General features: G+C 37.9%; 1 protein-coding gene across 2 annotated transcripts in view; it reads right to left on the bottom strand.

Annotated features, from left to right (window-relative positions):
• The window catches only part of LOC107090344 (cell adhesion molecule 1-like), a 254,939-nt gene that overhangs the window by 56,602 nt on the left and 185,107 nt on the right, over window positions 1-13,230 (bottom strand). For both annotated transcript variants that reach the window (XM_015383669.1, XM_015383678.1), the window contains 2 exons: window positions 12,598-12,744; window positions 1,664-1,816 (listed from right to left, as the gene is read on the bottom strand). In XM_015383669.1, the coding sequence (XP_015239155.1) occupies window positions 1,664-1,816; window positions 12,598-12,744 (300 nt within the window). The remainder of the gene's footprint in view (window positions 1-1,663; window positions 1,817-12,597; window positions 12,745-13,230) is intronic.

Consider the following 13,230-nt stretch of genomic DNA (forward strand, 5'->3'; position numbering starts at 1 on the left):
TTTTGGTGGGACGAACAAGCTGTGGTCCGTCATATGGTTTTGTCAAGTATAGCAATAGTCCTCAAAACAACCCAGGCAACTTTAGGGAAAGAATGTAAAACTGCTACAATGGCCTGGTCATTAACATGATTGAATAACTGAATTCACTAAATTGAACTGAATTGTAGTCACACCATAAGTGATTTTTTAAACAATAACTTGATATGTAGAGGGATTAACTATAATTTCAATGTATATTCTAATACAATAAATAAACAAAATATAATTTCCAATAGTTCTTTCTCAGAAAGTCCATGAATTTTATGTGTTTTATTTGACATGACTGTGTGTAGATTTTCAAGGTTCTGGATGACATTAATTTTATATTAATAGAATTAAATAGAAATATGTTTTATTTTTATGCTGTGTGGAAATGAAGAGGAGTTCCATCATACATGGAACATTTTTTTAAAGTAAGCAAATGTTAACATGTCAGTACATGTACCTATTTTAACCACTGTTACTTTAAATCTATAGCTTGTTTAATGAGTCTATTTAATTATATGTCCTAATTTTTTCCCATGAGTGTGATTCAAGATGCTCCATCTGGTGCTTCTTGACCCTCAGTGGAGTCAGAACTCTAAGCATGGGGCTAAGAGGATCAGCCAACTTGCTTTTGCATACTTGACTGGAGATAAGGTCAGAGCATTTTCACTGATCTAGAAGAGTGTAGCTTCAGCAAAAAAGGAGTTTAGCTGTTATAACAAATAGGAATATGGCAATTACAGTTTACTTTAGGTTGTGCAAAAATGAACACATTTCTATCTATAACTCATGTTTTTAAAACCAGTTTCAACTGGAGATTCTGTGATCTAACTTTGGACAAAGATCCACCTTATTGACTAAACATCAGTTTATTATAAAGCTGTCATACTCCAACATTTCCCATATATATAATCCAAAGGAATACGATACAGGAATAAATCAAAGTATATTCAGTATTAATCATGTGCCTTCACTTATTAAGTATCATTTTCTGCTTAACCAAAACATTTTAAGGCAAACAAATCTACGAAATTGCAACCTATCTATGTTCACTTTGACTTACAATCAGAATTAGGCCTATTTTTCTATCCTTCCCTGTACTGTATTAGTCATCCTCGCTAACTTTATGGACTTCAGATACTTGAAAGCAAGACGTCACTGTAGGGACTTATTTCAAGAACTCTTCAATACAACCCTTGATTCAGATAAAAAAACTGCAGCTAGGTTTCAATCGTACAACTAGAGTAATTACTTTAAAGTGCTTTTAATTCCTTTCAATCCCCCAGGATGTCTGCATGTATAATAAAGCTTAACTAAAGTAATTTCTCTCCAAAGCATCAAAGTGTGGCACAGCTGACTCTCAATGGGAAATCGTTTGGAGCAGCCAAGTCAACATTCACCGGGATTCACAGAGTCAACACAGCTGCCAAACCAACACGGTCTGAGCCATCAGTTTCAGCATCTGCTCCTTTTCGTTATGCTGTTGAGCACCGCAAGAGCCTAATTGGCTGACATTTTGTTTCAGTTGCTTAAGATAACAAGATCAGAGATAACTATTATTTCATATTCACCCCTCACAATGAAGCGGCTTACAATGAGAGTGTGTGTTTTTCTTCGCACGTGTTTGCTCACACCTTACCCAGGACAGTGATGTCTGCGTAGGCTTCCTGAGGAGGATCTGTGTAGAGCTGGCACACATAGCGTCCCTCGTCGGAGAGCGACACGTTGGACAGAGACACCCGGAGTTCGTTGTCAGAGAAATTCACCAGCTGGAACCGGCTGTCCTTGAGAGCTGTGGGGATACAGAGTGCAGGGACACAAGGATGAGACGCAAGGGGTGAGAAGAAAAAAAGGAAAAGTGGAGAGAAAGGGAGGCAGAGGATGACGAAGGAGACTTTAACAGGAAATAAGACAGGAGGTGGGAAAAGGGGGAGATTGGAGGGCAGGAGCTGGCCTTAATGCTGGATTTCTCCTTAATTGAGTAAAGGAAAAGAGAGTTTCAAAACGCTTCCTATGAGTTGATTTATAAAGTACCTTTACAGTCCACAGAGCACTTGCAAAGAAAGGAAAGTGTGAAGAGTGTTCATGAAGAGTCCTAACAAGCTAGGAAACTTAAAATGGGCCGAGGCTGGTTATGGATGGCTGCGTGGAGCTCAAATATTCCTCTGAAAGGAGAGAGGCATTCAAAAATACATAATGAATTAAATCAGAGAGGAAGATGCTTGGATGCTCAAAACTCTAAATCAAAAGTAGCCAAGATTGGCTGGACTTTCTTTTAATGTAGTCAAACTGGGTTAGCTGTTCGCTCTGACTTTTTAACTCACCACTTTTCATTTGGGTCAGCGCTCTTCCCTGAGCACTCTTTTGCATAAACAGCCTTGGCTGATTTGATTGGGGAGGCCTTTTGATGCCTTGACCTGCCTTTTTTATCAAGTCCTCTCTGCATCTGTCGAGTTAACAAGCTCTCCATTTTAAGCTAAGGGAGTTTATTATCCCCATCTGACTTCACACTTTGCATTATGATCATTACTTGGGGTCTCAGGGCGGCCTTAATATGAAACCTTATCTTCCCAATATTATCTCAGGGCTCTTTCGAAGTCTCTCCTTAAAGGAGAAAACAATAATACACTTTGGGAGGCAAAGGACCTGCTTCATACGGAACAGTACATGGCTTAAATGATGAGCATAGAAATATGACTCAACAAAATAAACGGCTAATTCCTTGGATAGGATTACCATAATTTGTTTAAAAATTTGCATGCACTCATCATGCAAAAAAACCATTACCAGTAAGTAAGTAAGTAAATAAGTAAGTGTTATATAACACCTTTCACAGACCAAAGCTGCAAAGTGCTTCACAACACAGTTTAAAAACATCAGAAAATATAAAAGGCCAAAACAATAGGAAATCATAGCCGTCATCATAGAAGGTAGTTAATTGAAATTGTACAAATACATGGATCTTAAGTAAGCTCTTCAAGGTAACAACAGAGTCAACTGAGAACAATAAAGGCGGACAATAATTCCAAAGCCTGGGAGCAACAGCCTGAAAGGAACGTTCACCTCTAGTATGAAAACAGGTGTGTGGAACCTTCAGCAGATTCTGGTCCACAGACCTAAGAACCCGCGCAAGGGTGTAAGGGTGGATCAGATCACTGATGTAAGAAGCAGCCTGACCACGTAAGGCTCTGAAAGACAAAGCTAGAATGTTAAAAGTGATCCTATAAGACAATACATTTGTTTTAGAAAACTACACCACATAAAATATGTTTACAATAACAGGTTGGTTATTGTTTGACTAAGACACTGGGGATCACAACTAACAGCTGCACCTACTGAGAGATCACAGACTGCTGGATTCTTCAGACCAACTAAAGATGACGTAATGCATGAAACTCTAGTGGAAACTTAAAAGAGGACTACAGTTTGAAGCAACAAACACAGAATGAGCAAATAGAATATATTCCCTAATTTCAAATTGGGTTTATTTCAGTTCCATTCCCCTATAATTCGAATAACATTTAATTTAAAATATGCAACATTTAACCAACAAGAAAAATTACTTGGAAGGTGTTGATGTTTCTTTGTTAAATCCCTGTTGATTTTGATTGGATAGATAAACATTGAGGTAACATATATAGTAACTTGGCCTGCAAGCTGATTAATGCTGTCGTCGTGCATCAACAAACACATGAAAACCAATTGCATGCAGACCGAATATGGATTGCTTAGTCATGTTGCAGTGTTATGGCTTATGGTGGGACATATAGCTATGATAAAAAGAGCTGCTGAGTCTACAGCCGAACTAAAAAAAAAAAAAAAAAATGTCAGTGCACGAGGACATGCATGTAGCTGCTGCTATCACCTCTGCTTTGTCAGAATCCAGAATTTTGCCTTTGAACAGGAAACAGGATAGCATAAAAGCCCAAAAGTTGTGGTTTTCATGGTTTCTTGTTACCTTGATTGACTAAAACCAACCTTTGGTCGGCATACAGGAGGTGTCGCTTTGATGCAAGTATTCCTAGATTATTCATATGTAGAACTAAATCTGAATGCTACACATCCCGATACAGTGTGCCGTTGTCTAGCCTGTATAGGTCTGTGCGTCCCTCCATGGATATGCCTCCATAGGAGTTGGACTGCCTGTGCAACCTCTGTAGGGTCCAGGTAGCGCCTTATGATAACAGTAGTGACAGTGACCATAGCCAAATACAAAACTGGTGAAAAAGAGTCAGAAAAGATGAGGAGGGGAAAAATGTCAGTGGCCTTCACCTGTTAAACCATTCCTGTTTTAATGGCCGTCTAGTTGTTGCCCCTCTAGTGCACCTGTTGTTAATTTCATTAATACCAAAGCAGCTGAAACTGATAAAGAACCCCCTCTGCTACTTACCTGACTAAATCAATATCCCAGAAGTTTAATTAACTTGATGCTATACTCTAATTATAAGGTGTTCCTTAAATTTTTTTGAGGAGTGTATTTCTAAGGTATCGTTATTGGATGGTTCATAGTATAATGACCATGTAATTCATAATGTTTATGTGCTTTTGTCTTATATCCCTCTCTCTTTTCCTCTAACAGTGGCTGCTTAGCTCAAGTGGTGGGGAATGAACTGCCAGTGTAGTTCCTTAGGCAAGACCCTTCGCGCTAATGCCTGCTTTGGGAAGTGGCGACCTAGTGGTTAGGGCACTGCGCTTGGAATCCTGAGGTTCTGAGATCAAGCCCCCACATCTCTGGGTCCCTGAACAAGACCCTCAACCCCCCCAAACTGCTCCCCTAGCGCAGCACAATGGCAGCCCACTGCTCCCCAAGGGGATGGGTTAAATGCTGAGTTATTTTCGTTGCTTTGTATTTGTGATAGTATCATGATAATAAAACGCTGTAAAAAAATAAAAAAATAATAATAATAGTTGCAGTTTATTTAAAGCACAGTTTGGTATCTAAATTTTTACTTTTTGAAAATTCCTCTAGTGTTTTGTTTAGAAATATAACCAGAGGTGTGTAATCCAGGTCCAGAAAGTAAAACCCCAGCCTAATTTTCCTTCATCCTGTTAGCTTAACAAGGTGATTAGCCCCCAGTCTGTGATGAGAAGCTGGGAATGCACATGGTTGGAACTAATCTCTGTACTGGCTTTTCACTTTCTGGACCTAAATCATATTAGGAACCATCTGTCTCTGCAAGGTTTGGAGGTTCCCCCTTTTTGATTGTTTAATAAAGGCACATTCTGTTAGCTCCCCAAAAACGTATATATCAGGGAGGAGATTGCTAAAATCAGGCTTTGGGTTTTTTCATTTTTTTGTTCATTCAAGAGTCAAAGAAGGTCTGGAAAATCCAACACTCTATTATCCTCTCAATTCTTTTTAAGATATTTATGTGACATGAAGAAAATTCAACATCCTTCCACTGTTTTCAAGACTACAGTGAAAAACAAAGTGAGTAGAAGAAAGAAACCATACACAAACTGTAGCTATCTCAGGGTTTCACTCAAAAACAAGATGTACTAGTGACTAACAGTTAAATCTACTACATTTGAACATGATATATTTTAATTAAGCAAACATTTCTGAATTAATATATTTTTCATTAGTTTGAAAAAATACCTCAAGCTGCTACAATATTAAAAGTGTGTTATTAGCTGAAAGGAGAAGAGCAACATAATTAGCAGAATTAATCACTACGTGAACTTAGCTACTGAAATAACAGAATTTTTTTAACCACCTCATCCAAGTGAAACTAAATTGGTTACTACAGTATGTAATTGCTAATGCTGACACCTTCCAGAATTTACAAATTTTACATAAACATTATGTCGTTCCTTACAGAAATGAATATGAACATAGAATGGACTATAACATGGACTTAACAAGAATCCAAGAGAGGAGCCTTCTATGACCATCTTTGAGTCATTCTTTTAAAAAGTTGTTTTCAAGACAAAATCCTCTTCATCTCGTGGCAGTCAGGACAACAAAGCAGAGACACCTGTACCTCTTTAAACTGTCCTTCAATGTTAAGTACTGTTTTTTCCATGCAGACAAAATAACCACAGCAGACACCAGAAAGAGGCTTTTTGGAAACTTTGAAAGATTGAATGTGGTCCCCTGGCCTACGGGGATAGCCCTATTTAGATGATCCTTTCCTAATGTGGCTGACATAGGAGCTTTTATAGCAAGGTCGACAAGAGGTCTGAGGATGTCCTTCAAATCTCAGTCCATTTAAGACTTGCTTGCAGATGGGACTCTGAAAAGGGAGAGTCTGAAAAACAAAACCTTCATTCTGCTCCAACAATGTTTAAAATTGATATCCTGTCTGTGGCCCAACAGAAGCATCACTATTCTTCTCTTACTTTCCACAAGTTTGACTCTTTCAACTGATGCATATTTCTGCTATCGCAAAGTTAATATCAATACATTTTAAGAACGAGGCTTTAAAACTGCAAGGTTATATGCTAAAAATCAGTTATATATGTGCAGCACCACTTTAAATATAAGGCCTTTATAAAACAAACTCAGGAACCTCCTAAAGGGAGACTATATACAGTAGCAAATAAATCATGGTCAAGCATTGCATCGTTGTTTGAAGATGTCCACCTTCATTGATAAAGACACTTTTTCCCCATTTCAAATCATAACGCTGCCAAATTACATGCCATTTTGCATACATCTGGAGGAATAAATGTCTCATCCTAACAAGACTTGCTAGGCTCAGACCTGTGGCATAATTCACTTTTATTTGCTGCAGCAGAAATGTGCTTCAAAGCCTCCTCTCAACTGTAAACCTGGTATTATTCTGCTGTTGTTTGTGTCTTATTCTGAGTTGGATACTTGGCTTGTCGCTGCTGTTTTCACAGCTCCTGGTGTTTCTTTATGTCACTGCTGTTTGCCTCCTTGTGTACAAAGATCTGCCACTGTGTTGGGGCTGCCCCTTATGACAGGTAACAATGCCACTGGCTGAGGGGGGTCTGGTCAGAACATCAGGCCCTTTAGGAATGGGGGCCTAGAATAGTGCTGTCAAGGGGGTTCACCAGACCCCATTCCAAGAAGTACAAATACGCAGCAGAAACCCAATAACACTTAATCCCCCCGTCGCAAAGTCTGACATATATTCACATCCAATGGTGGATAAACAACGCAGTTTGTTTTTTGTTAGTGACGAAGGAGCTGTATTGACTTTGGCAGAGAAAATGACATGTTTGCAGGCTCACATGGCGCAGCTCAATATAAAACAAAGAGGAAAAGGTTGTCCTAACCTCCTGGCAAGACTTCTGTTACTGTACAGACTCATCATTGATTAGCAGTACGATGAGCCTTCTGATCATTGTGTCTTTTATTTCTTTCTGTCTGAGTAAATAGAAGCACACCGTGATCTATACTTTCATAACGCTTTACCCTCCTCTGCCACATTTCTGAGGCTGCTCTGGGTATTTTGCACAAATATGATGAAGATGTGTGCTCAGACTCCCCCGGCGATTTTTGCAGGTGAGAGAATGGAATGCACGTCTGGCTACCTGGACCTGTGAAATAACAGCTTCGATGCAATATAGATTGAAATGAAGGGTGGTTTTCATTCACCTTGAATCCTGGCTCATATCCAAGATGTAAACGTGAAAAAATTCTAGACAAGACAAAAAAAAAAATCTCATCTTAAAGCAGAAGTAGCCCATATGCTCATGCATAATCATAACACTCAATATCCTTAATCTAGGAGATTATTGTAAAAAAAAAAAAAAAAAATGACAAGGACACAAAACTATCCCCATTACATAAGCATGGTGAATTATCTGTTATTAATCTTGCTGCCTTCTAAGCTTAATGACATGTGTAAAAGAGCCAGCGTGTCAAGGACAGATGGAATCGGGTTAGCACAAAATCCAAATGAAAACTGCAGCTGAAGTTGGAGTCATGTCTGACACCTTTACTATAATAAAACCAGAACAATTCCTTTGATACCAGGATGCACTGATGGTTGTACAGTAATGTTCCTCATGTCTAAATCATAATAGAAAGTACTATAAGGAGCAAAAATAATTAAATTAGGATGGGATATAAGTTTTCTTTTATATTCATATGCAAAATTATTTAACCTAAACAAGTTTTTTTTTGAAGAATGTTTTAAAAAATATTTTGACAATAAATTAGCTTTCTGAAAAATCCTCCTCCACTTTATAGTCCACTTTATATACATACTTCTTGTAAAATGCTGTTCCAGGATTTCTAATCAGATTAAAACTGACCTATACTTTTAACAGAACAACATCCCCTGAAAAAGATTGAAAAAAAAAAACCCTTATGATCCCTATGGGTACAGTTAATGAGCCAAAGTTAAGTTAATTGGAAATGTTCCTTTATAAAATCAGTAGGAACTGATTGACACTCCTATTGGCTTTCCTAATCACAGCACTAGTGAATTGCAGTTCACTAGTTTTAACTGTTTCTCCAGCTTGGCTCTATAACACAACTACTGCTAAACCAACCATTTATAGATAACTGATACATTTTAACAAATGTTAGGGAAAAATATATTTTAGTGTACCTATTTAGTAATCCGTCTTCCTGTTCTCTTCCTGTTCCCTACACACAAGACTGTTTTTAAATAATAAAATAAAAAAAAATAATAATAAAAGGCAGCAGCACATGCAGTTCAAGGGAATATTTGTTAATATTTATAAATCGGAAAAAAGGTACATGAAAGGAACACATATTAACCTTTTAAAGTAAGGGGAACTGTGACAAGGCTGAATAAAGGCTAACGGTTATGCTACCTCTATATCAGAACATGGTTCAAGGTTTTTACATAGGTCACATAATTGTGGAGAGTGCTATATGCGATCTTTAACAATAAATAATTGCTTATATTATGAAAAATAAGACACTGAAATACTCATGACATTTTCTGTTGTCACATTCAGGAAAATAACAGCAGCTGATTCATTTTCTGTATGTCACCTAATGCATTAGACCTATCAGCTTAGGCATATTTAATTATAGGAGATACATGTTAATTTAAGGGTTAGACAATATACTGTTGCATCACATTGTTCAACAAAAGTTCTGTGGTAGTTAGTGCTACTGCTTAGATAACTGCTGTTCAATCTGAATAACTCAAACAAAGAGAAAAGACAATTAGGAGAAATGCATTGATACAATTACTTTGTCTTTGGTGCTCAGACTTTGGCAGGGTTAGGTTTAATCTTTTGCACTTATGTTTGATAGATATGCATGAACAGGAGCAAAGAATAGGGCTCTTTCCCCCCCAAGCCTGAAACTTGTGGTGGAGTGGAGATAGATGAAGTTGGTCAGTCTGTAGACTGCTGATTAGCGAGACGGTATGATGAGCTTTATGGGGAGATCCAGTGGACTGCGTGAGCTGATACTAGAGCTTCACTCAGGGACCTGGAAGATGGAAGTCCAGTTGGATAACACAGGTTGAGAGAACCTGTCCATGATGAGCAAGTATGAAGCAACAGTGGAGAGGAAAAACTCCCCAATGGAAAGAAACCTCTGGCAGAACCAGGCTCAACATGGCGGTGTTCTGTCGGACTGGTTGAGATGAGACAGGAAACGCAGTAAGAGTCCAGGAGGAATGACACTCTGATGAAGCTTTAGCTACGATGGTGGAGGAGGGGCTGGAGGTGGGTTGAAACTGTGTCATCTGAATTAAGTCACAGCGCATCCGCCGCATGTGTACAGGAGCAGACAAGTGTGTATCGGAGGCATTTTAAGATGATCTTTGGATGCCGATTGGCTTTCGTGGAGGTGTGGTTCAAAGCTGATAGGCTGTGTCACAGGTGGATGTAAGATAGCAATGAGTTTCTTCAGTTGAACTTCCGCCTAGGCTCCATTTTAAGTAACCAAAGCTGCCATGTTCTAGCACACTATTAAGGGTGCACCTTTCGTCCATAAACTACTAGTGGTGACAGAAAGCAGATACTCCCATAACAGATAATTGGCAGAAGATGGATGAATGGATGGATAGTAGTTAAAATAAATAAATTGTATATGAAAATTGTATATATATAAATTATATATGAAAATAAAAACAAATTAAGCTACAGACTTTCTTATGATAATAGGAATGTTTTGGGATGTTTGATAATTTGTCTGTTCTAATCAGCAAGAGTTATATTTATTTTGTTATGTTTAAGGTATATAATGTTTGTAGTTTTTTTTTCAGAATAATAGTCAGAAACCTAAAAAACAAAAATCTTGGAAATATGAAATACGAAAAAATTAACAATTAACCTTCACACCGATATTTCAAGTAGGAAAGTAACTGATTTTTCCCCCCGTAATATAGATATATTTTTATAATTGGCTGCAACATACAATTAGAAAGAGCAGAGTGGTGTTTCCAAATCTAAACAGAGAAGAGAAGATTTTCTTGACAAAACACAGAGATATTCTTACCAATGAAATGAACATAACAGCAGGTGCAAAAATTTAATGTTTTTGCATTCATGAACAAGGAGAACATATACTGATAATAAAATCAAGCTAAATACACATGTCGAAATTTTTGCACAATCAAAAATGTAAATACCAAAGCCATGTCATCTGTTGTGCAATATATTTTGGGTGGAAAAAGCCTCTGAACTACTGTATTCTGTTGTATCTTTATGGATCATTCCAGGGCCCAATCGCAGGTAGTAATGTCAAAGCAGTTGGTCTGGTGTGGTGGATTCATTTTAGAGATGGCAAGGGGGCTGGGGGAAGTTGTGTCTACTTGCACTGTCATTGCATATCTTTAATCACAATGATCAGGTTCAGTCAAAAAGAAGCTTGCAAAGCTTGCTTCTCTTTATGTCAATGTCTGCTTTTGTCTCCTTGAACCCCAGTTGGCCGATGGCCGCTCACTCTGAGCCTGGATTTGCTGGAGGTTTCTTCATTTTAAAAGAGAGTTTTCCTCTCCACTGTCGCCACAAGCATGCTCTGTGTGAGGGATTGCAGACGAGGCAATGAGTCAATGCAATCAGCTGGTTTTCCTTAAATAGTAAATCTTAACCAATCCGACTGTGTTACTTGCAAATAATTACACTGAATACATTTTTTCTAATTGCAGCATTTGTCTGAGTGAGCCTATCCTGGTTAAATTGTGGTTTATATAAATATGTGGTAGTTTTTACTGATAATTATTTGTCACAAAAATATGTTAATAGGGATAAAAGGGAAAGATCAAAAAATTGCAAGACAGTTGCTCACTATCAGTGGCTCCCTTCCTAATAGAAAGGAAAAATGAATGTATAGTCAAGGCTTGAGTATAAAATCTGTTTGAAGACATTTTTCACTGCATGCTGTTAACTGTAGATACATTTACAGAGCTGGACTAAGATGACAGATAAAAAAAGCAATATTGTTAATGAACATCGGTGTAGTTGAGTTAAACCCTGTGAAATAGGACACAGACTGATTATGAGAAGGAAAGTGAAACTTTTTGGCCACATCCATTCTTTTCTTCTGTGTTTTAGCACTGGGGACTTGGCCTAGTAATACCTAGATGTATTTTTGTGATATACAGGTACATCTCAAAAATGTTAATATTATGAAAAGTTTATATGTTTCCAATAAGGGAAGTGCTTTTATAGAGTAAAATATATCAAGCCTTTATTTCTTGTAATTTTATTGATCATGGCTTATTAGAAAATGCCAGTCTACGAAAATAAAAATATTTTAAATAAGGTAAATATTGGAAACACTTATAATCAAACCCTGTTTCAGAAGAAAAGAAGAAAGCTCCAATTTGTCCATCTGGTAAATGACAGGCATACCAGACTCATGTTTTATTTTTTAATCCATGGGTAAGATGTTGTTCTGTTAGATTTCCAAACTTCTGCTCTCAGACCACATTTGTATCGAGTTCCCACTCTTACAAAATAAATTACTATATAACTCTTTCCCATTTGAACATGCATTGGATCTAAACACTTTGCACTATTTCCAACTTGGGTGGTCTTTGGTTTTTTCATTTGCTCTAATTTGGTGTTTGTGTCATATGGTAGATTTAGCTGCATGCTTTGCAGAATATATTTTTTTAGATATCTCTTGAATTAGGATATTTATATAAAAGTACAGTGAGCTAAAAAACTGAAGACATTTGAAAAAGAAAGAGTTGTAAAGAGCCTGATACACATACTTAAATCCTGGTTAATAAACTCAAATGCAGGAAAGGAGTGCATAACAGTGTGGCAATGTGTTAGGCTTGTAATGGTCCCAAAGCTGCTGCCTGCAGACTTTTTCTTTCCTTTTTCTCTGACTTCCTAAAGTTAGTTCTTAAAGTTAACTCTAAAAAGGAACAAAGATTCCTCACAGCTGTCAGAAAAGCTGAGAATAAAAGAAACTATTTGAGGAAGAAACATAAAACAACTTTTTTCTTAAAGTTCTGAAAGAAATATTCCTGGTTTGAGGCAGAAATCAAACCTGTGTAGGCAGCCAGAATTGAAGAAAATTGGATTTCCACTTACTCTATCCCTTTTGTTGTGGCAAACAATATTTCCCTCAGTTACTGTAAAAGGGGGCATGACTGTGCATTTTAAAACTCCGGGAATGGTGAATAGCTTTGTATCTCAGGCAGGAGCACTTACGTCTAACATCTCTGAAGTAGATGGTCTGTCTGTTTGGGTTCAGCAGCTGGATGACGGAGTCGTCGTTGTCCCTCACACGGCAGCTGATGGTGGCAGTTTCCCCCTCAATCACGGACACGTTATCCGTTGCCAGGTTCTGGCTGTCAACTAAAAAGCAAAAAAAAAAAAAGTTGATGATACTTCCAACATAAAACAAACATTCTTGACTGGATATTAAAAGTCTATTAAATACTTCAGATTTAGTTTTTTCCTCATGTCAACAGACAGAGCAAAGATATGCAAAGAGACTATGTAGATTGTCAGTTTGCAGCCATGTCTAATCCTTTTAATATAAGAGCCATGTGCAGTGTTTGTCACTATTGATCTCCCCCCGCAGCTCAGAGTAGGCCCTTCGAGTGAATGCCAGATGGGCTGTAAGCTCTGCTGCCCACAAAGATGCCGAGAGAGGAGATGAAGAAAAAAATAAAAAAGGACAAAGAACAAGTGTAAGAAAGTGGAAACTGGCAGATATGGGCGGGGTGGTGGAGGTGAGAAAGATGGGGAGAGTTAAACCCGGAGCAGAGGAGAGTGCTGTTTCTGGTTAAGCTTTATCAGAGCTCTCCATCTGAGGCTCGGTGTGACCAGTGTGTGCTC

Source organism: Cyprinodon variegatus, unplaced genomic scaffold, assembly GCF_000732505.1.
Source record: "Cyprinodon variegatus isolate N-32 unplaced genomic scaffold, C_variegatus-1.0 Scaffold14, whole genome shotgun sequence".
Classification (NCBI taxonomy): Eukaryota; Metazoa; Chordata; class Actinopteri; order Cyprinodontiformes; family Cyprinodontidae; genus Cyprinodon; species Cyprinodon variegatus.